Source organism: Pleurodeles waltl, chromosome 1_1 (assembly GCF_031143425.1).
Source record: "Pleurodeles waltl isolate 20211129_DDA chromosome 1_1, aPleWal1.hap1.20221129, whole genome shotgun sequence".
NCBI classification, from domain to species: domain Eukaryota; kingdom Metazoa; phylum Chordata; class Amphibia; order Caudata; family Salamandridae; genus Pleurodeles; species Pleurodeles waltl.
This window is the reverse complement of record NC_090436.1, coordinates 567,767,116-567,793,386: the sequence shown is the minus strand read 5'-3', so window position 1 is coordinate 567,793,386 and position 26,271 is coordinate 567,767,116. Positions and strand designations below refer to the sequence as shown.

At 48.5% G+C, this 26,271-nt stretch overlaps 1 protein-coding gene across 2 annotated transcripts in view; it reads right to left on the bottom strand.

Moving 5' to 3' along the window:
• Positions 1–1,514: 1,514 nt before the first annotated feature.
• MACIR (macrophage immunometabolism regulator) overlaps positions 1,515–26,271 on the bottom strand; it is a 131,987-nt gene continuing 107,230 nt past the window's right edge. For both annotated transcript variants that reach the window (XM_069226196.1, XM_069226204.1), the window contains exon 3: positions 1,515–17,525. In XM_069226196.1, the coding sequence (XP_069082297.1) occupies positions 16,888–17,525 (638 nt within the window). In that variant the 3' untranslated portion in view covers positions 1,515–16,887. The remainder of the gene's footprint in view (positions 17,526–26,271) is intronic.

Here is a 26,271-nt window from a genome sequence, read left to right as displayed (position 1 = left end):
ACAGGCTAGTGTCCATGATCAGGTCATGGACAGTCAAACAGTTCTTATTTATTAATGGATCTAGTGGCCTCCTGGAAGCTGGAGAAAGATTTGAGAGGGTAGGAGCAACGGAGAAAGAGGAGATGCAATGGGGAGGGAGAGTAGAAATGAAGGACTTGACTGGGGACAGGTAGGGGGGTGCTCAGATGTCCAGGCCTGACAGAAGATTGAGGAGGGAGGTCTGCATCACCTGCTCTGGCACTCCTGGGATGGAGTATGTGTAAAGGGAAAGCAAATGTAGGAGGTAATATGGGAATAAGAGATTTGGAAGCAGAGAAAGAGCATCTGGTTGGGATATGTGGTAGGAGGGAAAATGAGTGGATGCTGACTGAGGCAAAAGCATCACAAGGTCAGGTTAGTATGAGGATTGGGAAGAGATGGAGTGAAAAAGGGAGCAGGAAGGCCACAATAGTCTGCCACCCTCTGCTCTTAACCAGATCACTGTCTCTTTGTTGCAAGGGCAAGGAGTTACGTCACAAGATTGTTCTCTTTCCTGCCCAAATTCCTTCATTTTGCAGAGAGATGAATTTCGAGTGCATGTGCTTGTGAGTCATGAGAATACAGCAATACCAGCTGCTGGCTGACCTACCTTTGTTCAAGCAAAAAAAGGCAGCACTTCTCAGGAAATCGGGATGATTTCAAGGGATCTCCATTGTAGCTCTGCAGGAGGGGCCAACTTGGCTGACTGTGTCAGAATACATATGCTCACCACGCAGCTTCTTTGGATCAAAGAACCAGCCACTGGCCTGCCAATAAACCATACTAATTAGGGAAGTATGTGCCTTTATTAGCAGACCACTTTCCTTGCCTGAACTCGTTTTCAGAGCTGTTCACCAATGAAGTACTGCAAGGAATTTTTTTGACTTGCCTGTCATGAGCTATACAGAGTTTACCATTCACCCATTTTTCAGGGTAGTTAAAAATTAGCCCAGGCATGATGCAGAAATCCACTGATAGCACATTAATCTCAATCATAATGTGCTCGACACATGTCAAGGTTTTAGGCTACTTGTGAAAAGTGGGTATCTACCTCGTACCAATTTAGAGTCACATTTCAGCAAATGCCCTAAACGAAGATCTACAAAACACATTCTCAGTCAAAACGTAAGGAAGAACAATCACAAACAGACTATACACTAGCAAACACATTGGTATGGAACAAAACAGTTACATTTGTGAAGAGTGTGTCATAATTAAGAATATAAAATGTTTATATACAGTTTATCACAGTTCTCTCATTTCTAAGCACAACGCTTGAAGCAGCTGGTTGCATCAAGATATCACTTGAATCTTGACACCATTAACCGATTTATTGGGGCCAAACCACAACGATGATCACACCCTTCGAGATAAAGAACTATGAAATACTGTACATCATTCCTCAAGTAAAATGGGGTTTGCAACAAAACTCAAACTCCTGTGAGCAACGATAATATTGTTTACCAATGCATCTTAAATTAAAACACGCAACACAATTTTAATTACCCATTTTATTTCAAAGTCAAAATTGACACAGGTTTATCGGGTAATCAATAAATAACAATTTTGAGGCTTCAAACAAAGTAATCTATTAGCATTCTTCATATAATGTCAAGGATAGCAAAATTAAAAATTTTTTTTTTTTAATAATCAATGTGTTAATTCACTTCTTTGAGAAAAAAAAAATGACACTTCAATGTTAAAGCCTTGTCCGTAATAGCAATCTTTTGCACGCTCAGGAGAAAAGGGTAGACCCGTCGGAGAATCAGACTGTATCAGTCATAGTAAGTGAGATCACAGATACAAAAATCTGTTATTTTACAAAGTACAGTGCATATTTTAAATAGGCTCGAGGGAGAAAGCTCCCCACAAGAAAATAGCAGGTGTAAAAAGAAATACCATTTTCATAAAGGGATAAATACAAATGAACACATTATAAAAGGTGCTGGTCAAAAGTTATGGACACATTTCAGCTTAATGTGTTGCCCGTGAATCATTTATTCAGAAAGATAAATAGCTGGCACACGTAACCACATGTACATGGCTTATCAGAGGCCATTTCCTGCTCCAGCACTAGAAATGACCCAGGAATCAAAAGTGCTGTATCTTCACGGCACAAGCAATCCTGCATTTTGCCCAGTGCCTGAAATAATTCAACATAAAAGCTGCGCATGTAGTCCCTTATTTTAAACCTGATGTACAATTTGCTGTACATTATGGCTTATGCTACTTCTGAATATAGAGTTTAAAGTCGTAAAGTGGAATTACAGGTTGCATAGCGGCCTTTACACGCTATCATTGCTTCCACAGTGACTAAAGGCAGTCCGTTCATTGTTCGCATTCAAGACAATGTAGGTATTGAGTTAGTTGTAAGTGAGCGTTTACCAGTGTGGACAATATCAAAAGTGAGAGTAGCTTTAGTCACAATTTGTAACAAAGCATATGCATTTTTTTTGCAGACCAGCAATCATATACCCCCTTTTCAAGAAAGGTCTAAATGTAATTCCTCATGGTAAGCCGAGAGCTTTGTGGCTACAATAAATTACAATACTCTTCCAAAGCTGCTATAAATAGCAGTATTAAATAAGAAAGTTGGAAAAACAAGTGTAGCTGTGACATCTGCAAACATTTTTCACAATCTAAGATTTAAATAATTAGTTTATTGTATTAACAAAATAGTACTTCCCGACTAAAATACCATCTTCATTTTGAAACAGATCCTTAATATTAGAGTAGTGTGTGTGCAAAGAAAGGATGCATTTGTGCACATGACAGACCTGCCAGTATTACCATCGACCAATGTAGATTTTATGGTCATTCCACTGGAGCTTCTGCACCATACCGTCCAGCTTATTCTGCAATTGTACAAGGTTGCACCAGGGTGGTAAAACGTCATGAACGTCTTTGTACTTCGAAAAATATTCTCCTTTTTGTAACCAATTTTTCCTTAGAGGTTACACATATCCACTGAAAGTAATTACAAAGGTCTCAGTGAAATTCTGAGCTGGCTGAAACTAAATTGACACGAAAGTTGAATATGTGCTGTGAATGCTAAATTTGGTTAACAAGTGAAGAACCATAACAAATAAATTGCGCTGTACATTTGCCTAAAAAACTGACAGGCAAGCCTCTTACCTAAGCAAAGTGTTGCCTTGGCTTTTCCTTTAGTTGATTGTGCGTCAACTACAAAGAAGAATGCCAGGGGAACAAAATAACCTATATTATTAGTCAACTGTATATGAACGCTGTCTGCTATTATTTGACATACAGAGGGTACACAACTGTAGAATAATTATGCGTAACTCCCCAAAAACACATTAAAGCGTGAGCATCAAGGAAATTCAGTAATCCTCAAGTGAATTCCGTGCTCAGTAGTGGCATAAGAAAGGAATGAATGAATGAATGTCCCACTTAAGATCGAGTAAGGAGTGATAATGCGGGCCAACAGGTCTGTCAGGACGCACATCCTACAATCTAAAGCTTTTGGGACGTTTCATACTCCAGGAAAAACAACCAACTAGCTGCATTCTTGACATCGAAGCAGAAACGGCCCTCCTATGCCCTCAGAGGAGAATGGAATTGGCCTTCCCTTTCTTTCCACTCTCGCTAGCTCTCATGAATATTCAGTCGCTTAGTAAAGCCCTAAAAAACAATCCTCTCAGCTAAGTAGAGATTTCACCTGGTCTTCCTCACTTTGAGCTTTCAGCGCCGGAACACACCCTGGAGTAGCCGCGAGCTTTTCCAAATCCCCCTGTTTTGTTCATTCACTACTTCCATTGTACCAGCTTCCTATCCCACAACAAATGCAGAGGCCAACTGCAGAGTTTGATACCTGGTAAATTTATTTGAATTAAATACTAAATTCCTCTATGCGTCTCCAAAAATCATATTTTAAGCCAGTGTATTTAAAATGGTCATCTGATATCAAACTTTACCATTTCAGTCATCAGTTAAAACTTCAGCAGACTTCTTCAACATGTGAATAAGGGCACCAGTGTTCCTGCAGATGCCAGAGTTCAGGCAAATTACATCTGTTAATACAATGTGAAGACAAAGATGCAGGACAACCAATTTGCTACATATTTATTATACTTCCCCATTAGGCTATGCTAAACACTATTGTAGGATAGTCCCGGCTTACTTCATGCAGAATGTAATTAGGTTTTACATTTTTAATCAGCTGCAGTAGGAGGACCAAGTATAAGTCGTCCAGTTGCTTGAAACAAAAATGCTGGGACTGGAGCATCCTTTGCAAAACTGTAGGTTGGCTTAAATGGTTCGACATGCATGAGTAACATTTATAGTGGTTTTATATCTGTTGGCCCTGGACCTTTTTGCAGGGTCACCCCCAAACATTTTGCCTCCTTCCTACTATTCTTTCTGACCAGTTTTTGTTGCCTTTAGGACTCTGCTAACCAGTGCTAAAGTGCATATGCTCTCTGTGCAAATTGTACTGGTGATTGGTGTAACCATGATAGGCATATCTGATTTACTAGTAAGTCCCTGGTAAAGTGCACTAGAGGTGCCCAGGGCCCGTAAATCACATGCTACTAGTGGGCCTGCACCACTGATGGTGCCACCCACACGAGTAGCCCTGCAAACATGCCTCAGACCTGCTACTGCAGTGTCTGTGTGTGCTGTCTTGCACCCACTTGCCAGGCCCAAACCTTCCCTTTTTATACATTAAGGAACCCCTAAGGTAGACCCTAGGTAGCACCATGGGCAGGGTACAGTGTATGTTAAAGGTGGGACATGTACTGATGTGTTTTACATGTCCTAACAGTGAAATACTTCCAAATTCGTTTTTCACTGTTGCAAGGCCTCTTTCTCTCTCATAGGTTAACATGGGAGCTTCCTTTAAATAACTTTTAAGTGAAGTTTCCCTTTGAGAGCCGATAGAGATATGGAGCTTGGGGTCTCTGAACTCACAATTTAAAAATACATCTTTTGGTAAAAATGTTTTTTGAATTGTCTTTTTGAAAATTACACTTTTAGAAAGTGGGCATTTTCTTGCTTAAACCATTCTGTGACTCTGCCTGCTTCTGGATTCCCTGTCTGGTCAGACTGACAGTTGGGCTGTTTGTGAATCCCATCTAGACAGTAACGCAAAGGGAGCTGGGGTGTAGCCTGCAAATCCTGATGAGCCATCTGGACTAGAGTGGAGGGAGGAGTGGTTACTTACACCTGAATGGGCTGTGCCTGCCTTCACACAATGCAGTCTCCAACCCCCTGGCGTTTGTCTGGAGCAAGGCCTTGGCAAGGTAGGATCTTGTGAACAACAGAGACTTTCTTTTGAAGTTTGCCAGTGAGGTTTCCCTAACAACGTGCAGCCGGATTTCTCATGCATAATCGCTGGGTGTCAAAAATCAGTGCAAGCCTGCGCATGTTCGAGGTGTCCGCCCGCAAACCGACGCACCACTCTTGTGGGAGAGAAAAATTACGCATCGCTGACCCGACCGGAGAAGAAACGACGAGCTGCCTCACTTGCAAGTAAGGAGTCAACGCATCGCTGACTTTTCCATCATACGCTTGCCTGTGCTGCTTTATTTTTGACGCAAACCAGGTACTTTGTGTAAAATCAACGTTTTCATTGTTTTCTATGGAGTGAGACTCTTATTCTTTTGAAAATTCATATCTTGACTTGTGCATGTTGAATGTTTGTCGTTTTGGTCTTGTTTGTTTTAGATAAACATTCTCTATTTTTCTAAACTGGTGTGGTGTTCATTTTGTAGTGTTTTCACTGTATTACTGTGTGTGTTGGTACAAATATTGTACACAATGCCTTTGAGATAAGCCTGACTGCTTGTGCCAAGCTACCAAGGGGGTGAGCAGGGGTTATCTTAAGTGTTTATCTCCTTTGCCCTGACAAGGAGTGAGGGTCCCTGCTTGGACAGTGTGCAAATTGACTGCCAACCAGAGACCCCATTTTTAACACCATTGTTATAAAAGTTCTTAATTCCCAAATCTACTTCTTTGGGAGTAAAAGCTACACACTTGAGAGAGGGGGAAATTATACGGCAGAATCCCCAAATTCATAGCTGCTCTTTCTAGAGTTAACAGGGAGCAAGTGCAGTTCTTACAAATCAATGTTATGCATTGAGTGCATATATGTGTGTGTGTGTGTGTGTATGAATGTGTATGTGTATGTGTATATATATATATATATACACACACACACACACACACACACACACACACACACACACACGTGTACAGAGTGATATGCAATTTATTAATATTGTTTTTAAGGTGCCATGACACAAAAGTGCAAAGCCTCTCTACTGTTGTGATGATGGCCCCTTTTGTCTTTTGTACCCCGAGCGTCTGTGTTTGTGTGCTGGTTGTGATCGCGCTCCCCTCTTGCCTTTTTGCATCCCGTATTGGGCCCAAAATCGCCGTTTTTCTCCCCCCGCCGACTTTTTTCCGCACTTTTTTCAAGGCCTCCTCACTGCTTTTCCCGCCTTTTTTCCCCCGCCTGCCCGCCCGCCTCCCAGCTGACCCCTCCTCCCCGGCTACCCCTTACATGGCGGCCGCTGCGAGGCCGCGCAGCGGACGCGCCGCTGGCGCGCCTAAGGCAAGCTCGTCTGTGCCCATCCGCGCCCAGCGCCCGAACCCCTGGCCCCCGCCACCCCCACCTCCCCCGCCTGACCTACGACTCCACCACCCTCACCGCTCTCAACCCCGGCCGCACGCCGGGCTGCTACCGCGCTACCCCGAAGCGGACCCACGGACCCTTCACCTGCCGCAACTGCCGTTTCACCTGCCTACGAACACACATCGCACCCAACAAGAACAACTCCCCCGGAAACAACCTCGACTGCATCCTGATCAACACCCGATCCGTACACAGGCATGCCATCGAACTGTGGAACCTCATCGACACAACAAACCCGGACATCGCCTTCCTCACCGAGACCTGGATGAACCCCTCCTCGGCACCCGACATCGCCATAGCCATCCCCGACGGCTACAAAATCATCCGGAAAGGCCGCACCAACCGCACCGGAGGAGACATCGCCATCGCCCACAAAAGCTCCATCCGCATCTCGACCTACGTCGACGACTCACTCCCCGACGCCGAACACCTCCACTTTACGATCCACAGCGACCCCAAGACCACCCTCAGAGGCACCCTCCTATACAGACCACCAGGACCACGCACAAAGTTCAGCGAAGACATCGCAGACTTCGTCAGCCCACACGCACTCCCGTCCACCGACTACATCCTCCTAGGGGACCTCAACTTCCACCTGGAGAGCCACACCAACAACAACATCACCGCCCTACTGGACAACCTCGCCAACCTGGGACTGAAACAACTAGTCAACACCCCCACCCACTACGCCGGACACACGCTCGACCCCATCTTCTCCTCAAGCAAACACATCTCTTTCAGCCACACCACGAGCTCTCCTGGTCGGACCACAGCTGCGTCCACTTCAGCTTCAAGAAGACCACCGTGCACCACCACACCCAGCAACCACCAAGAAGACAATGGAATCGAATCACCACGGAACAACTCACATCGACCCTCTCTCAGAACCAACCCACCAGCACTACAGACCCCAACGAAGCCACCAACAACCTCACGAGCTGGATCTCAGACTGCGCCAACCTCCTGGCCCCCCTGAAGACCCAAGCAAACACTAACAACCACAAGAAAAACTCATGGTTCACCCCGACCTCAAGGACTCCAAAAAGGAATGCCGCACCCTCGAGAAGACTTGGCGCCTCAACCGGACCGAGGAGAACATGTCTTCTCTCAAGAATGCCACCCGCCAACACCACCAACTCCTCCGCGCCGCACGAAAATCAGCCTTCCAGAACAGACTAGACAACAATGCCCACAACAGCAAGGAACTATTTGGCATCGTCAAAGAACTCTCCAACCCCGACGCAGAAAACAACTCCATCCCCCCCTCACAGGACCTCTGCGACTCCCTCGCAGCCTTCTTCCACCACAAGATCATCGACATCTACAACAGCTTCACCACAACCAACACAAACCCACCACTGGAACCCACCACCGACAACACCACCATCCTCACCTGGACCCCAACCACCACAGAGGAAACCAACCGCATCATGAACTCCATCCACTCAGGATCTCCATCCGACCCCTGCCCGCACCACATCTTCAACAAAGCCGACAACATCATCGCACCCCACCTCCGAGACATCATCAACGCGTCCTTCACCACCGCAACCTTCCCGGAGCACTGGAAACACGCCGAACTCAACGCCCTCCTAAAGAAACCAACAGCAGACCCCACCGAACTCAAAAACTTCCATCCCATCTCGCTCCTACCGTTCCCCGCCAAAGTGATTGAGAAAATCGTCAACGCTCAACTCACCACCGCCCTGGAAACCAACGACTCACTCGACCCCTCACAGTTCGGCTTCAGAGCTAACCACAGCACCGAGACCGCCCTCATCGCAGCCACGGACGACATCAGATCCCTCACCGACAAAGGAGAAACCGTGGCCCTCATACTCCTGGACCTCTCTGCAGCCTTCGACACGGTATGCCACCGTACCCTGATACGTCGCCTCAGCAACGCCGGCATCAGAGGCAAGGCCCTGGAATGGATCATCTCCTTCCTCTCCGGAAGAACTCAGAGAGTCCGCCTCCCCCCCTTCAGATCCACAGCTACAGAGATCATCTGCGGCATCCCCCAAGGATCCTCCCTCAGCCCCACCCTCTTCAACATCTACATGACCCCCCTGGCGAACATCGCACGAAAACACAGACTCGACCTCATATCCTACGCCGACGACACCCAGCTCATCTTATCCCTCACCAACAACCCCACCTCAGCAAGAACCAGACTACACGAAGGCATGAAGGAAGTAGCGAACTGGATGACAGACAGCCGGCTTAAACTGAACACAGAGAAGACGGAGGTCCTCATCCTCGGCCCTACACCCACCGCCTGGGACGACTCCTGGTGGCCTCCCGCCCTAGGCAGCACCCCCCAACCCACTGACCACGCACGCAAACCTCGGCTTCATCCTGGACTCATCCCTCTCCATGACCAGACAGGTCAACTCGGTGACCTCGGCATGCTTCAACACCCTCCGCATGCTCCGCAAGATCTTCCGCTGGATCCCCACCGACACCAGGAAGACCGTCACCCACGCCCTCGTCACCAGTCGCTTGGACTATGGGAACACTCTGTACGCCGGCATCCCCATCAAGCTGCAGAGGAAACTTCAACGAATTCAAAACGCGGCCGCACGACTAATCCTGAACATACCCCGCCACCACCGCATCTCCGGACACCTGAAAAAACTTCACTGGCTCCCAGTCAACAAGAGGATCACCTTCAGACTCCTCACCCACGCACACTAAGCCCTGCACAACCTCGGACCAAAACTCATCAACCACCGCGTCTCCTTCTACACTCCTCCGCGCACCCTACGCTCGACCGGACAAGCCCTGGCAGCCGTACCCCGCATCCGCAAAGCCACCGCCGGAGGCAGATCTTTCTCTTTCCTGGCAGCGAAGACCTGGAACTCTCTTCCCAGCCACCTTCGCGCCATACAGGACCACCTCTCCTTCAGGAGGCAGCTCAAGACCTGGCTCTTCGAGCACTGACCCCCTCCTCCCCCCAGCGCCTTGAGACCCTTACGGGCGAGTAGCACGCTTTATAAATGCAATTGATTGATTGATGGCCAGTAGTCCAGTTATTGTGGTCTGTAAAGTGATTGAAACCTAAAATCTGTAAGGTATTAAGTAATGAGTTTTTCAATTACACTGTATTAACAAGTGAGTGAAGAGAGGTGATATTAATTAAACTGTCCAAAATAACATGTTTTATTGGGATTTATTTATTTTTTCTTTCAGGAAGAAATTAAGACGTGTCTTACCTTCTCTAACACCCTTTTTGTCAGAGACTAGTCGCAGATTACTCACCTTCTAAAAATTCTCCCATGTCAGACTGGATGCAGAAACTTTTCAGCAGTACCTTACGCATCGGTAGATGGTGCTGTGTGGTTCCACATTTATAGAGTTTCGCTCCAGAAATGACGTGTGGGGCCTTTATAGGTGCCACCCTTGCATGCTGATGTCAGTTGCCTTCAAAAGTGTTTATGGCCCAGATGGAGAGCCCCAAAAGCAAATTGGTGTGACCAGTCTGCAGATTCCCAGACGGGATCTTATTAATGGATGAAGTCCTACCATAGAATGGGGAGGATGGAAGGATCAGTGAGAAATATGTGGCTTGATAGTGTCTCCAGTAAAAGTATTACCGAAGTTAAGTAACTTGTTTTTCTAATACAGACTGCTAGCCACAAATTCCTCACCTTTTGAGCACCTACTAAAGCAGTACTTATTCAGAGGTGGGTCTATGAATGGACTCAAACCAGACTGCAAGACCAAGTAGGCAAAATGCTCTGCTTGGAGAACCAGACTGTTAAGACAATACTGCTTCGTGAACATCTAGGGGACACTCACGTAGCCTTCTGGCAAATGTCTAGGACAGACACTCCATGTATCAACGCAGTAGTAGCAGCTTTGGCCATGGCAGAATCATCATGCAGTCCTTCCGGAGGCTGCTTTTAGCCAATGTGTACCAGATCTTAATGCAAAGCATGATCCAGCAGGAGATTGTTCTCTTCTGCACAGCCTTCATTGTTTCACTCCTGAGAACCCCATAAAGAGCTGATTGTCTACCCAGTGTTCTTTGGTACGATCTATGTAAAAAGCTCAATGTGCTCTTGGGGTGAAAGGAGTCTCCCCTTCTCCTCTGAAGGGGGATGTGGAGCAGAGAGCGCTGCAACGTGATGGTCTGACTGACGTGGAACAATGTCACAATTTCAGGCAGGAAGGATGCCCATTTTGGCAAAAAACTAGCCTGTCTGGGAAGGAGGTGGTACCCGGCGGGGGGGACACGGAGTCCTTGAAGCTCGCTCACATGCTGCACTGTTGTTATGGGGATGAGGAACACTGTCTTGAGGGAGGAATGCCACAAGAAGCAGCTGTGCAGCAGCTCGAAGGGGGTACACATCAGAAACTTAAGACCACGTTAAGTTCCCACTGTGGCATGACAAAGGGAGAGGGGGGAAACTAATGTAAAACTTTGTTAAAGCATATAACAACTTTGGACTTAAACAGTAAGTGCTGATTCGGCAAAAGCAAAAACTGCAGAAAAGCAGAAAGAGGCCATTTAAATGTGCTCAGAGCAAATTCTTGATGGACCAGGGACAAAACAAATAAAGCACCAGATAACTTTGTCTGGAGGGGAGTCAATCTCATGAGTACCGCACCAAGTCACAAAGTTGTGCCAACAACAGGCGTATACAGGTTATTTGTTAGACGCATCTCTGCCAAGATGACAGAAATCACCTCCAGAAGAAGGTTGAAAGTGTTCAGATGTCACGGGTCAATCTTCAAGCATGAAGGTGGAGACTGCAAAGGCCCATGTGCAGAACTCTGCCCTGCTGCTGCAACAGCAGATCCTCCCGTAGGGGCAGCCTGATCCAAGGACATATGCTCAAGCCCAGGAGCTCTGGGTACCATACTTTTCGTGTCCAGTCTGAGGCCACTAAGATAACTTGGGCCCAGTCAGTACTCATCTTCTTGAGAACTCAAGACAGAAGTGGTATTGGCGCAAAAGGCATACAGGAGTGCAGAGTGCATCCACCCTGACATTTACATATTCTTCCAGTGGTTCACCATCAAGAACATTTCTTGGTGGTCCAGCCATTTCCAGAAGAGCAGGGCTCCTGACACAGGGTCCCTTAACCCATCCCACTCTGCTTGTTGCAGTACCACATCTCAGTTGTGTTGTCCAAGAGCACATGTAACAGCTTTCCCTTGATGGATGGAAGGAAGGCTTTCAACACCAAGCAGATGGCTCTAGAAGGCTGATTTGGAGCTGGGATTCCACTGGAGACCAGAGGCCTCTGATCTCCACCTCTCCCAGATGGCAGGCTCAGAATAGATGCATCAGTCACCACTGTTGGCTCCGTGTGGAGAAGGGAGAGAGGTCTACCGCTGACCCAGCTGCAGTCCAGTAACCACCAATTAAGTTATTTTGTAGTCTCCTTCAAACTCTGAAAGGGGTCGGAGAGGCCCTTTTGATGTTGGGCACACAGACTTCAGATCCCACTGCATAGCTCACATATGCCACCTGACGTACTTGATCATCAGGATGCCATTAATCCCACAGCGTCCATCTCACTGAAATCCAGGACGGAGGCTTAAAGACTGGAATAATAGCCTAAATGTCCTTAACTCTTTCCCGGGGGAAAGGCATGAAACAGAAATGTGTCCAGCATGTCTGCGAGAAACGGAAGAGTCTCAGATACAGTCAGGTGTGACTTCAGCACACTGATAGAGAACCTCAAAGATGACAGGAGATTTGCTGTAGTCTGGAGGTGGTTGACAGCTGCCTGGGGTGAGCCCGCCTTCAACAGCAAGTTGGCAAGGCTGGGAAAGACAGGCACCCCTGGCCCCTGAAGGTGTGCTGCCAGCACCCCCACAATTTTTTGTGCACACGCGAGAGGCACTAGTGGGACCAAAATGGGAGCACAGTGAACTGAAAATGCCCTGCTCCGTTACAAACCACAGATGGTGCCAATGGGACTACAGGATAGGTATATGGAAATATGTGTCTTGCAGGTCCGATGCCACCATTTGCCCTTCAGGGCCGAGGGTAGACAAGGCCTTGGTGAGTGCTCTGAATTTCTCCTTCTGGAAGGCCCGCTCGATGCAATTGGTATCCAAGCCACAACAAATTGTGAACCTGGTTACATCACAACCATCTTATCCTGTATAGCCTAGGCAAGGGCATAGGCTAGGTTTCAGATCTTGGAAATCTTCAGGAACACCTGGGCGGACTTGAGCCATTGAATCCTCAAAAGACATGGGAACAGCGTGCCCCAGCAGGCAGCTGGCATTTATAGTTCTAAGCACCAAGCTGGTGGACGAGAAAACCCTTGTTCCAAACGTCTCCACCTATTCTGACTATTGCCAAAATAATTGGCAACATGTTGGGGTTAGTCTTACTTGCAGGTGCCTGCATGACAAAGCTTTCAGGGGAGAAGCGCTGAGATAAAGTGCAGGGTTGCATGGGACAGGGTGGTGGCGTTGTGCAATATGGTGGTTGACCACTGGGCCCCTCTCCACCAAAGTATCCATAAGGGATGGGTTAAAAGGTAAGAAAGTCCCTTGCCTTGGCTGAAGGACCTCTGAAAGAACAGTGATCTTGACCGTCAAGGTGAGGAGCTGGAGGTCAAAGACTATAGCTTTTCTACACATTAAAATGATGTAAGAGGCCCTCTCCTTAGTGGCAGGATCATGGGGGGGGAGAAGAGCCCAGACTTAGGAGAGGTATCAAGGCCACTAGCCTACAGTAACTCATAGTACCAATTTTGTTCATGTTATAGCTGGCCAATTTCATCACCCATGTCGTAATTGTTGTCAGAAACCATGCCAGGTAGGGAATGCAGAGCATGTGTTCTCCCTTGAGAAAGCTTGGGTGCAGGAAACGTCGCCTCAACAGCAGCCAGGTGTTGCCTCAATTGAGGCTGAACCGGTACTAACTAGCAGCCAGAGTGTTCAATAGGTACCTTGTCTTCTGGCATTAACAAGTCAACATTGGTGAGGACCTTGACGCCTGAGGTGGAGTCAGAACTGAAACTGAAGGCGGACCCGTGGTGGGTTCGAAAGGTCCAACTGGCACCGAAGGCTAACCCGTCAGTGGGACTCCAGATGGAGGGCCTCTCGGTTTCATGGGGCCCAAAGTCACGGCAAAGAGATCAGCAAGGACCTGAAGAGCTGAAGCATGGCCTCACGAAACTCTTAAGTCTGTTCAGGAGTGGCAGATAGCCCTGGAAAACTCAGGCTGTCCCACGTCAATTTCAGGAGAGAGACTGAGAGCTAGGTGCCGCCTCCGCGCTGCCTGAAGAGATTGAACCCTAGAACGACTCTACGATGTTGAAAGGGACCGGGGTCAAACTTTCAACTTGGCACTATCTTCTAATGCTTGGGGGTGTAGAGTTTCACCTTGCAGTCTCGTATGGCCTTTGGGTTGATCAAAGCAAACCACTGCAGGCCTTAGATTTCCAAATCAATCAAGGCAGCACTGGCAAACCTGATGAGGCCCTTTCACAGACATTTGCTCACAACATTTCCTACAGGGTTTAAAACCTGTTGTTTTGGGACGTGACATTCCCCCTGCACACTGTTCTCCAATATTTTGAGGTGAACAAGGATTTTAAAGAGACAAGAGTAAGCTCCAGAGGTACATCTAGTGACGTGGAAAGGAAGGAATCTAAGTCATGGGAGTTGCACCTATGTAGGCTCTGCGCATGATTTCTGGAGCAGAAAGGCGTCAGTGCAGGGGCACACAGTGCCACCTACCGGCACGCAGAGGTACTGCTGAAAAGATTCTGGATCCAGTCTGACGGCTAGGGAATATTCAAAAGGTGTGGAATCTGCAGATAGAAGTCTCCATCAGAAAAAAATTCTGATTACAAATAGACAAAAAACGATTCTTGTAGACTCCTTCCAGTAAACTGGTCCAAAAGCTAACATCCACTTTCTAAAAAATTATGCAGGGTGTCAGACATTCACTGGTTACTAGGCAAATATATAAAGTGGACACTGGGGAAATAAAAAGATGGGAGGAATGTTCATGTGTGATGTTCACCCACTGAAGGGCAGATGGATCCACGAAATTACACTCAAGTGGACTCCAAGCTTAACAATCCTCTCATAAAATCAAATCTTACTATAGATGAGCCTATCTCTGTGCCACTAAGTATTTTGCGACATCCTCTCTGGGTGCTAGGGTCAGGAAGCCAAAACCGCAGCTGCCTACAACTGAATACCCTTGCTGTCTACACGCCTAATGCATTTGCAGCACTACTGTGCCACTCACCTATGAAACTTTTGTGAGAAGTACATTGAAGCACTTTATTAAGCTCACTGTCCACAAGAGTAAATTCTACAGTTTCACTCACTATTCTAATGAGTCATTGTAAGAGTGACTGTTACCCTATAGAGTTTTTATCTTGTACAAGTATACTCACAGATACTGCCTAGATGGAACTTAACAAGCCAACAGCACCAAGATCAGTGCTGTGTTTCAAGGTCAGCTAGGAGGCATCAGTCTGGGCCACGGTTGTCCCAACGTTGGGCCAGATCCATGTTAAATTTCACTACTATGTTAAGAGTGGTATTTAGATTTATTTTATATGAATTTATCCTAGGTGGAAATTCTAAACATCTGTCATGAACTGGGTATACTGGCCTAAACTGGACAGTCTTGGCATAAAGTAACAAGTAAAAAACAAGCATATGAACACACTGTTTTGAAAGGGTATATATTTCACCAGGTTTTGACTAGGTAATGCAGAACAGCAATGGAAGGATGCAAATAGATTAGATCAAAGGGGCTGTCCTACCGTACAAGAAGGTATGCATGCTCAAAAAATGCAATTACCTAGGAGGCCACAGCACTCCAAAACTCATCGTGGTTCTGTATTCTATTAAACATTTATTCTGTAAACATATTGAAACATCTGAGAAGTACTTGTACTAGATTAATCAATTATCTTAATTAAATGAGTGTTTCTGCATTCGGTTGGTTGTACCCATCCGTTGTGGCAATACTTTAAACAGACCAAAATCAGGAAGCTTACATCTACACAGAAAGGAGAGGTATTACAGAGAAAGCCTTCCATTAACTAAACCCAGTACCAAATAATGATACTGCAGCTAATCAACGAGTGACGGACTACTAAAACGCTACTTCTTGCAATTCTACTTGCTTGCGCCACAGTTTCAGTATCACTGGAGAACAAGATTTTCATTTCAATCTAATGAAGTGCCTTGGTGAAGCACTTTCAAACAGACTAGCTTTTGGCGGGTTCGGTGGCGTTTTAGGGGTTTGTGCCGCCCAGGCAGCCGATCTGGTCCCAATATTCAATAGGAGGTCCTGCGCTGCTGCATGAGGTGAATGGGAAACTGCCACTCCTTAGGGAGACCAGGAGCCACGGCCCCTTCTGGAGCCCGCACAGTTTTCAGATAAACATAAAAAAAAATCATATTTCTTTTAAGTACTTCCACTAAACCTAAGATATTATTCATTCTGAAAAGGGCAGTTCAGAATGGGACCAAACATGTCTGAATCACCAGTGTTGAGCACACTTGAATAAGGAATGGTAGGCCAAAAACCCAAACCACAAAAGACAATGTAAAGAATACATCTCTCACAAGGAAAATTAGCATCTCTCCAGTGGGGTACGTGTGTTTTTTTTTTCTAAGAATGCAAATAAATAGAAGTGATTGCATTATTAGTCCAAAACACAAAATTTGATTTCAGTCACAATAACTATTGACTACAACCTATTTCAACCAGATCAATCTAAATAAAAATGCGCCCAATTTAATTGGGCTTACTTTTCCTTAAAAGTTGTTAATGACTTGCATATCCTTACTGTGAATTCTCATATATAGCAAACAAGTACATGCAAGTGCCCGTTTCACAGCACTTCCCAAAAGCAAGTTGAATGTTTCCAACAATCAAGCAGACGCTTTCAAATTGGTAGGGCGTTTCAGATTCAATATATGTACATCAAGATGTGATCTTATAAATTTAAGAAAAACATTGTGCGTCCAAGTATATCTTCAAAAACCCTTCTAGACTTTGCTTCTCTCAGCCGTTTTTTTCAATATCGAATTCTACATTGTTCAAACCCTTTTTTTCATTTATCAAAATTGCACATTTCATATAATCCATTACAGACACACCCACACGGGATGGATACAGCAGAGCGTTGGATTCTTTCATCAGTTTGGAAAGCTTCTGCTACCACATCAGAATCCAACTGGTTTCAGCTCCAAGCAATAGCTGCCACCTATGTACTGTTTCGCGCAAACATACGGTCCCCTCGAAGAGTGAGGTGTTGAAGTTGGTACTGTAGGACTTCTGTGTCTGCTGGCTCTTTGATGTTCATTTTATCTAAATTGAGGTAGTCCAAAGATTTCGAATGTACCCTTTTACCTTTGAGGAGGCACAGAGGCAAAGGTCCATGTAGGGCCTTGCAGGGTTCATATGTCAAAGTCTTAGTACACTTATCACCTGAACTTGGCATCCGCCGTCGCCTGCGTCCATTAACAGCTGGGATCTCATATGGCTGATAATACCTACTTCTGGTTCTGTATAAACGTGACGCACGGGAAAGTCCTGTATCAAGTGGTTTGGGACGAAAAGTAGGTAAAAGATCTCCTGCACTCTCTTCTGTTCCTGTGCACTTCTGGGCTAACTTCAAGAGCTCCTCACCTGTTGTGAAGCCAACCAAGTAGTTAGAATCCATGTGGAGGATCTGGTAACCAGATACAGTCTGTCGCATTGGGGAGCATGGGGTACTCGAACAGCGAGGCTTCTCCAACTCACATTTGACTGGGGAAAGTCCTTCTCCTAATGTTGGTTTGGGAAGAGTACTCCTCGTGTCTCCACCAATGTCCACTTCCATCCTGAACGCACCAGCTCCTCCTAATGTAAAAGAAGAGAGGAGTTGGGTGAAACTTTCTTCATCTAAACAGTAAAATGATTCAGTATAACAGACTCCTCAAACCACACTCAAATAGGTTTAAATGAATTCTTCTGTCATTCAGTAATAAACACTGTAATACACACAGCCATGCTCTCTTTTGGACACCCAATTACTATCATGAGCTGGGAAGAGATATTGGGTATGCAAGTACAAAAATCATGGGCCTTCATGGAAAGTATGATATCTACGACTGTTATTCAGTACAAAAGAAATGTGACAAATATTGCCATCCCTGGTAAAATATTTAGAAGAGGAGCACCGATCTGCTGATTGGGTGTAGGTACACCAAATGAGCTTTATCTTCACTCTCAACAATCAGGCTACAGGTTCCCTGTGCCAGTTGGTAGATCGATGCTGCCCGACTTCCACCTTATTTCGCAAGCCCACTAAGATCTTCTTTGAAATTCGCTGCTGCAGTTTGTTTAGGGTCCAATGGCAGCACCACCTCTTAGGTTTCAGCCAGTGCTTTAAATGGGCCGGTACTCTCCGGTACTGAGTACCGGCACTTTTTTATTTTGAGAGGGAGAGTACCGGCATATCTCAAGAAAAACGTAATACTTTTAATTGGAGAGTACCGGCACTTCTCAGAAACAAGCAGGTACTCTGGTACAGAGTACCTGCACTTCTATTTTTCCATTTAAAGCACTGGTTTCAGCATAATATTCTGGGATGCAAGCTCAGTTACAGAGTAGGAGCTGAATCCCGGAAGAGACACCCTGTACCTGTAAGTGCGGGCGTAGCTTCAATATGAAGATAGGACGCTTTTACAAAATGGACAGAAGTGAAATGCAGGGGAGGAGCAGGGTGGGCAGCTTGAGCAAGCTAGTATAGCTGGATCTGGTGAAACCTTTAATGGAGGAGAAGGTTTGTGGAGCATGGGAAGGTGCCAATAAACTTAGTGACCCCAGATGGAGTCAATACCACTTTATGCATGCAAGCCATATTGGGCAAGTGGGCAATTAACATGAGACGGCTCGAAGCTGAAGGAAAGTACACCGACATAATACACATTTATCATTAAAAAGAAATACTCCATAACTTGGTTACAAAAATTGAACTAACTATTAACGTGGTTTTTTCGATCAACATTACTTAGGTACCACAGTCACAATAAAAGTGGTACTAAGACGTAGCGATAGCTGACTTTCACATGAAGAGGTTTTGTATTAAAAATGCATTCAATGGGGACGTGGCTTCGGGCGTCAAGATGGCGGTCGCACTCTGAGAGTGCTCTGGACCCCTCCGTCATCCGCCCGAAATTACCACGATTTGGCGATCTGGAGGTGCCGCGCCGGCTGTCCCCGCGGTCTCCCCATCTTACTGGGGCCCCGCTGATGTGAGCGGTGGTTGGGCCGGACCCCGTTCGCGGGCCGCGGCCCGAATGCTAAAATGGCCGCTAGAGCTGGACTGCCTCGAGAGGGCCGTTGCTGAACGACCTGGCCCCTGAGGTGGATGCTCTGGGTGCAGTGGAAACGAGGAAGACTTGGCACTGGGCCTCGGGGCGTGGGGCCCGTGAACTGGTGGGGCGGCGCTGCCCTGGCCCACGGGCGGAGCCTATAGTGCCCCCGGCTGCGCCGCGCACATACCTGGTGGCGCTGACCCGGAGCTGCGGCGTCCGAACCGCCTGGAAGACGGGATCCTACGAGATCCGCCCGAGCAGCGTGGGAGCTGCTAAAGGGGGGGCCCCCTGCGGCGAAGCCCCTCCGGATCCCCGAGAGAGGTGAGCGGGGGTACCGGCGGCTGACTGAGAGGGCGTTGGCCGTGCCGGGGCCCGTGCGCTGGGACCGCGCAGCGCTCGCGGCGCCTTGAGAGGGGTTCCCCCGGGACTCCACCCGGATGGGAAGGAGAGGCGCGGGAGGAGCGCCGGCCCACGAATAGGCGCTCGGTGCCCTGGTCCGGACCGCCTCAAGGGGGGGGGGCCCCCGGGACTTATCTGGCGGCCGGGGAACCAAAATAGGGGAATCCCCCGCACACCCAGGCGGGGTGGGCGGCGTGCCGAGGGCCCGCGGTGAACTGAGAGGGCGATTGAAACGCCGGGCCCAGCTGCTGAGACGCCACAATCCCCGGGACGCATCGGGGAACGGGGAGACCACCCCCAGGATTCGCCGGGCGGTGAGAGAGAGGCGCAAGAGGAACGTCTCCCGCAACGAGGACCCCTGGCCCCCCACATGAGGAGAGTGATACGCCGTGAAATGCTGTGAAATGCGATGAACCAGATGAGTGGCAGTTGCGCAGGAGCCCGAGTAAAACAACCCTCCAAAGTGAGAGGAGCCTGGAATCCTGGTCCGCCTTCTGGGGCCCAGAATAAATGGGACCTGCCACAAAATCCTCTGAGGTGGGAACGAGCCGAGCAAACAATAGCAAGATCCTTTGAACCCTCCACTGGCCCACGCAGTAGCAGCTCAATCAATATATCCCCATCACCCCGGCGAGCCAGCGCGACTGCATAAACCTACTCATCGCGAGAAAACTTCACCGACGGTTGTCTGCTCTGACACACGTGCCGGAACACCCCAAGGAACCGTACACTGACCTCCGCCCCCCGTATCAAGATGGGGAAAGACAAGGCAAACAAACAACCCCCGGTCTCCCAGCAGAAGATCGACCAGTTCACGACACCGGCGGGTCCCCGGGGGGGAGGCGACGCGGCCAGTGGGGGTCCCGCTATAGACGGAGTGAATGCTATCCTCCAGGCGATCCAATCTTCGCAAGCAGCCGTAGAAACCAAAATCGGGGAAGTGCGAGAGGACATGGGTCTTATTCGGCAAGATCTCAGAAATGCGGTGAGTCGCATCACCGACGTAGAAGCCCGCGTCTCCCAGACTGAAGATGAGCTATCCGATCTTAAAACTAAAGTGGCCCAGCTACAAGCCCGAACCAGCGAATTGCACTGCCGTGCAGAAGATGCCGAAAACCGATCAAGGCGTAACAACCTGCGCTTTATCGGATTCCCCGAGGGCGTGGAAGAAGACAAGGCCTCCGAATTTCTGGAGCAGTGGATCAGGTCCTGGATGCCAGATCAAACCCTCTCGGCATGGTTCGCAGTCGAGCGTGCCCACAGGGCCCTCACCCCACGCCCCCCTCCGGGTGGCCCCAAACGCCCGCTGATTGCACGCTTCTTTAATTTTAAAGACCGAGACAATATCCTTAGGGAAGCCAGGCGCACCGAGGGCCTCCAATGGGAGAACCATAAGATCTTAATCTTCCCAGACTACACCCGTGAAGTCCAGACCCGCCGCCGATCATACGAGCACATAAAACAAAAACTCTGAGCAATGCAGCTCTCGTATATGCTCCTCTTCCCCGCAAGACTTAAAGTACTCATGGCTGGGAAGGCGTACTTCTTCGAGTCTCCTGAGAATGCATGGGACTGGCTAACAGAGGAGGGCGTCGGAGCCCGGAGGGGACCTGTGAAACCAACTGGAGGGGCCCCTCGCGAGGGCCCCCCCGTGGAGGGACCCCGGAGGAGCCGGAGGCGCACCAGATCCCGTAGAGGAAGGCAGAGGGACTCCGGTATCCTCCCCAACAACGAGGCGGCTCGGGACCCCGATACACAGACTGAGGGAGTCCCTGTCGGGCCCTCGATGCCCCGGGACACAACACAAGCCGCGGATGACACCAGATTGAGCCAATCCCCGGTGCTTGGATAGCTTGAACCGATGGACTCCCACTGAGTCACACCTGAAGGAACTGGGACCCGGACTCGCATCCGTGGACTCCGGAGGGGACGCCGCGGGTGGCGCTATTGCTCCTAAGCGCACATTGCGCAGAGCTTGATCCAGACTCGCTAATTGCAATTGATCCTACTAAATGGAGGGGTCCATCACTCCACCCCAACGACAGTCCATCTGGCTGTTAAGTTTTGGTTGAGAAGTTGGGCAACAGATGCTTCCAGGGAGGGAGTATGGGGTGGGGGGTGGTTGGGGGGCAAAGAGTTTAAAACGGGTTTAGATAGAACGTTTACCGTTTTTTCTTGTTTTTTTCATTATTTTAATATTTCAATGTTATGTCTGAGACGGTCGTCCCGGGGACCACAAACAGGCATCCAAAACCACACAATACCCACACAGTCCACGCCCGACCCCCACTGACCCACATTCTCTCATGGAACGTAAATGGTCTACTTGATAAGATCAAGAGATCCGCAGTATTCAATACCCTCCGCAGATACTCCCCCTCAGTGGTCCTACTACAAGAAACCCATCTCCTTGGGACTAAATGCCCCATGCTCGCACGAGGAGGATATGACAGGGTTTACCACGCAGGCTTCTCCAGAGGATCCAGGGGGGTGGCCATTCTGCTCCATCTATCACTACCTATGGTGGTTACAGCCACACAATCCGACCCCCAGGGCCGATTCGTAGTAGTTAAGGGGACCCTTCATGGGTCACCGATAAACCTCGTATGTGTGTACGGACCCCCGGCGGGACTAGACGCATTCTTACTCTCGCTTCGCCGTGTGGCAGCGAGTCTCCCCCAGGGTACCACCCTGCTGGGAGGGGACTTCAACGTCGTCCTCAACCCCAGCTTGGATGTATCCGGTGACATCTCCACCAATAGATCCGCCCGGGCCGCGAGTCTTAGCAGCTGGGCAGATAGCCTTGGCATGTGCGAGGTGTGGAGAACCTGGCATCCCAGGGAACGCCGGTACACACACCTCGGCTGCCCACTCAACACAATCCAGAATTGATCTCATATTCATGCCTGCTCTTGACATCAATAACGTCACGGGTGCGGAGCTGCTGCCCCGCGGGGTCTCAGACCACGCGCCAGTGCGCGTCTGGTTGGGTGGCACAGACCCCACCAGACGCCCAATATGGCGCCTGAACGCATGGAATTTACAGGACAGAGATTATACCCAAGAAATTAAGAACCACCTTACCCAATATTTCGAACTGAATCTGGGATCGGTCCAATCTCCGGGCACCCTATGGGCCGCATGCAAAGCCACTCTTAGAGGACAAGCCAAATATCTCCTCCGCTCACGCGAACGTGCCAGAGACTCACAACTGTCCAAGCTGGAGACCAAAGCACTAATCCTAGAGCACCAACAAGTGACCTCAGCGTCAGCCTCTGTTCTGAGACAGCTCACTAGGGTTAGAGAAGAAATTAAGCACATAGCACTGGAATCAGCAAAGCATATTTGGAGGGCCTCAGCAGCGCGAATATATGGTTGGGGGGACAAAAACGGGAAACTCCTGCACTGGCTGGCCACCCGCCCTCAGGCCAACAGGGTCATACCTGAAATCATGGAGGACTCTGGTTCCCTTTCCAAAACTCCTCTTGAAATTGCGCAAAGGTTCGCCTCCTATTACACGCACTTATACGCAGAACACCCCGACCCACTGCCGAGATAGAGTCCCCCCTTTTAAACGACATCACTCTTCCCAGTGTTCCTCTGGCGATAAGGGATAGACTAGATTAACCTATTGACCTCGCTGAGGTCATAAATGCGATCACCAGCCTGGCGCCGGGCAAGACCCCCGGGCCAGACGGATTCCCTGCGGAGCTGTATAAAAGATGCAGCGACATTCTGGGCCCCCACCTGCTCAGCATGTACGAAGAAGCCGAAAAACAGGGCCGCTTCCCCAATGAGATTGACCAAGCCACAATTGTGGTGATCCCTAAGACCCAACCCCCATCGCGACACTGCTCGGCATATCGGCCCATCTCACTTCTAAATACAGAGATCAAAGTGCTGTCCTCGATCCTAGCTTCTAGACTAAGGGAGGTGATACCCACCCTGGTGCACCCCGACCAGTGCGGCTTTATGCCCACCCGCAGTACCCGACACTGCATCAGACGACTACACCTAGCTTTGGCACATCACACGACATTGTCACACACTCCCCTGGCGCTACTCCTACTTGACTTTGAAAAAGCATTCGACACGGTGGATTGGTCCTTTCTGGACCAGGTGCTACTAATAAATTGACTTGGGCCTAAATTCCAAAGACTGGTGAAGCTCCTCTATTCCAACCCGACGGCCCGGGTACAAGTGAACGGGGTGGTCTCCGACCTGTTCCCCATTGGCCGCGGCACCCGACAGGGATGCCCGCTATCCCCTCTGCTCTTTGCACTAATAATAGAGCCCTTGGCAATATTGCTGCAAAATGACCCCCTGATTGAGGGTTGGCCCTGGCCCAACTGCCCAGAGGACCGAGTGGCGCTATACGCGGACGACGTTCTACTGTACATTTCCAACCCGGCCAGAAGTGGTCCCCGTGTCCTACAACTTCTAAACCTCTTTGCGGAAGCCTCAGGACTGATCCTAAATTCTAATAAATCCTTACTGGTCCCTTTACACCGCTCCCGGGACTGTGTAGACTGGCAGCAGAGCATCCCAGTGCGAAGGAACAGCTTTAAATACCTGGGAATATACATCTCACTACTACCCGAGCTGACTTGGGAGCTCAATATCACACCACTAACCAGAAGAATTAGAGCTGACCTACAGCGCTGGAGGGCTCTCCCCTTAAATCTGCTTGGCAGAATAGCTCTCTACAAAATGATAATCCTCCCCAGACTCCTATATTTACTGCAAAACTTCCCACATCCCATCCCCAAGAAATGGTTTGGTGAGATGGATTCACTTGCGCGTCAATTTATGTGGAACGACGCCTGTCCGCGACTCGCGCTTAAAATCTGTCAGAGACATTTACGACGGGGGCTGGGCATGTCCAACATCCATTATTATCTCCATGCGATGCACCTGGTCGTGATCAATGACTGGGTGGGGGGCGGGTGGTCGGACCCGGTGTATCGGCTGGAGCTCTGGTCGCTGGGCTACCCGCGGATCTTCGACATCCTGTACGGGGCCCGATCTCACGGGACATCCCAGACGTGACCAAAGTGACTTTACTGGGTTGGCGGGTGGCCCAAAGACTGTCGGGGTGGTGGGGACGCCTTACCCAGCAGACCCCGCTGTGGCAGGGGAGACACCTAAGGGAGGTGGCGAATCTGGAGGGCTTTCAGAAGTGGGATAATATAGGCATCTCTACTCTGGGTGACGTATGGCAGGGGTCACATATGCGATCATTCGAAGACCTCCAAAAACTCTTCTCCTTAAACAGAACGCAATTTCATAAATATCTCCAGCTCCGCCACGCCCTACTAGTACATGTACAAACTGGGGACAGGATACCCGAATATGGCCCCATGGAGGCGAAGGCACTGATGGGAATCTGGGTAGGGGAGGTGTTTCCCAGACATACCGCGCTCTGATAGCCAATACCACCTGCCCCCTAGAGGGGCCCTGCCAGAGATGGGAGGGATGGGTGGGCCCCATGGATGAGATGGAATGGAGTGAAGCACTGATGGCCCCCCGTACCCTGACAATGGCCACCCGCTTCCGGTTAATTCAGACCTTTTACCTCCACACAGCCTACCTCACACCAGCCAAACTGCGTCGGACGGGCCTCCAGTCCTCAGCGGAGTGCCCGCGATGCACGAACCCCGCAGCCGATTTTTTTCATATGGTATGGACATGCCCAATTATATCGGCCTACTGGGGAACGATCGCACACGAGATCTCAGGAGTCCTACAGGAGAACATAGAAAGGGAACCACTACCTCTCTTATTGGGGATTATGGAAGACACTGGGCTGAGAAGATCAGATCGAGCATTTCTTGGGATGGCATGCCTGGTAGCTAAGAGGGACATAATGGCGGACTGGAAAGCCAGATGCGCCCCAACACTTACCAAATGGAGGCGGGGTTGGACTGGTGTGCACACCGGGAAAAACTGGTATACGAGGCCAGAGGATGTCCAAATAAATATGATAGGGTATGGGGGAAGTGGGAGGCCGCAGCAACCACGTAGGCGATGTGTGACTCTTATTTACAATATGGTGCCTGGTAACTAAGACTTGAGACCGTCTACTGTTAGGCGCCATGTTGGCACCTTGTTAATAAGTATGTTTTCATTATCTTTTTCCTTCTGCAAAATCAATAAAATATCTTTATAAAAAAAAAAAAAAATGCTTTCAATGAGCGATTAGTGACTTTTTATTATAAACAAACCCGGGCAGAGATCCTGTAAAAAGCAGTTTGAAACAGCCTGTTACATAAAGCACCACATACCTCCACCTGTAGACCACAGACTCTGGCAATTCAACCCCTTCCGAATAGTTATACATCGTCACCTCTTTCAATAACACTGAATAATCCCTATTTGTGTCTTTCTTTTGATGTTGGCTATACATGTTTGTTTCCAGCTTTATGCAATGACACTAGTCACTGGTTGCTATGACAGAGGAGTCATGCTTGTGAATTAAGCTCATAATTTTCCACATAGCACTGCTGGGCAGAGGTCAACTCTTTTGTTATTAAAATAAACGCTTTCGCAAAGAGGACAAGAAATTAGTTAATGAGGATTCATGGGCTTATACAGCACCTTATTTGAAGCAAGCTTGTTTTCAGCAAAAAATACTCAGCTGTGCTAGTCTCTCTACTGGAAGCTTTATGTTTAAAGTTGATGGGACTGTCAAATTGTACTAGTTCCTTTCTAACAGATAATTACAATTTAAAAATTGTGCTATATTTTTTTATACTGAGACTATCAACAGACTGTGGCAGGGCCGAGTCGTTCCCGAGTTTATGTCCTCTTACAGTAGGTTTAATTATTCATTTTAGCACATATGATTGTGCTTTTGAAAACAGAAATGATCCCATCTTAAATTCCGT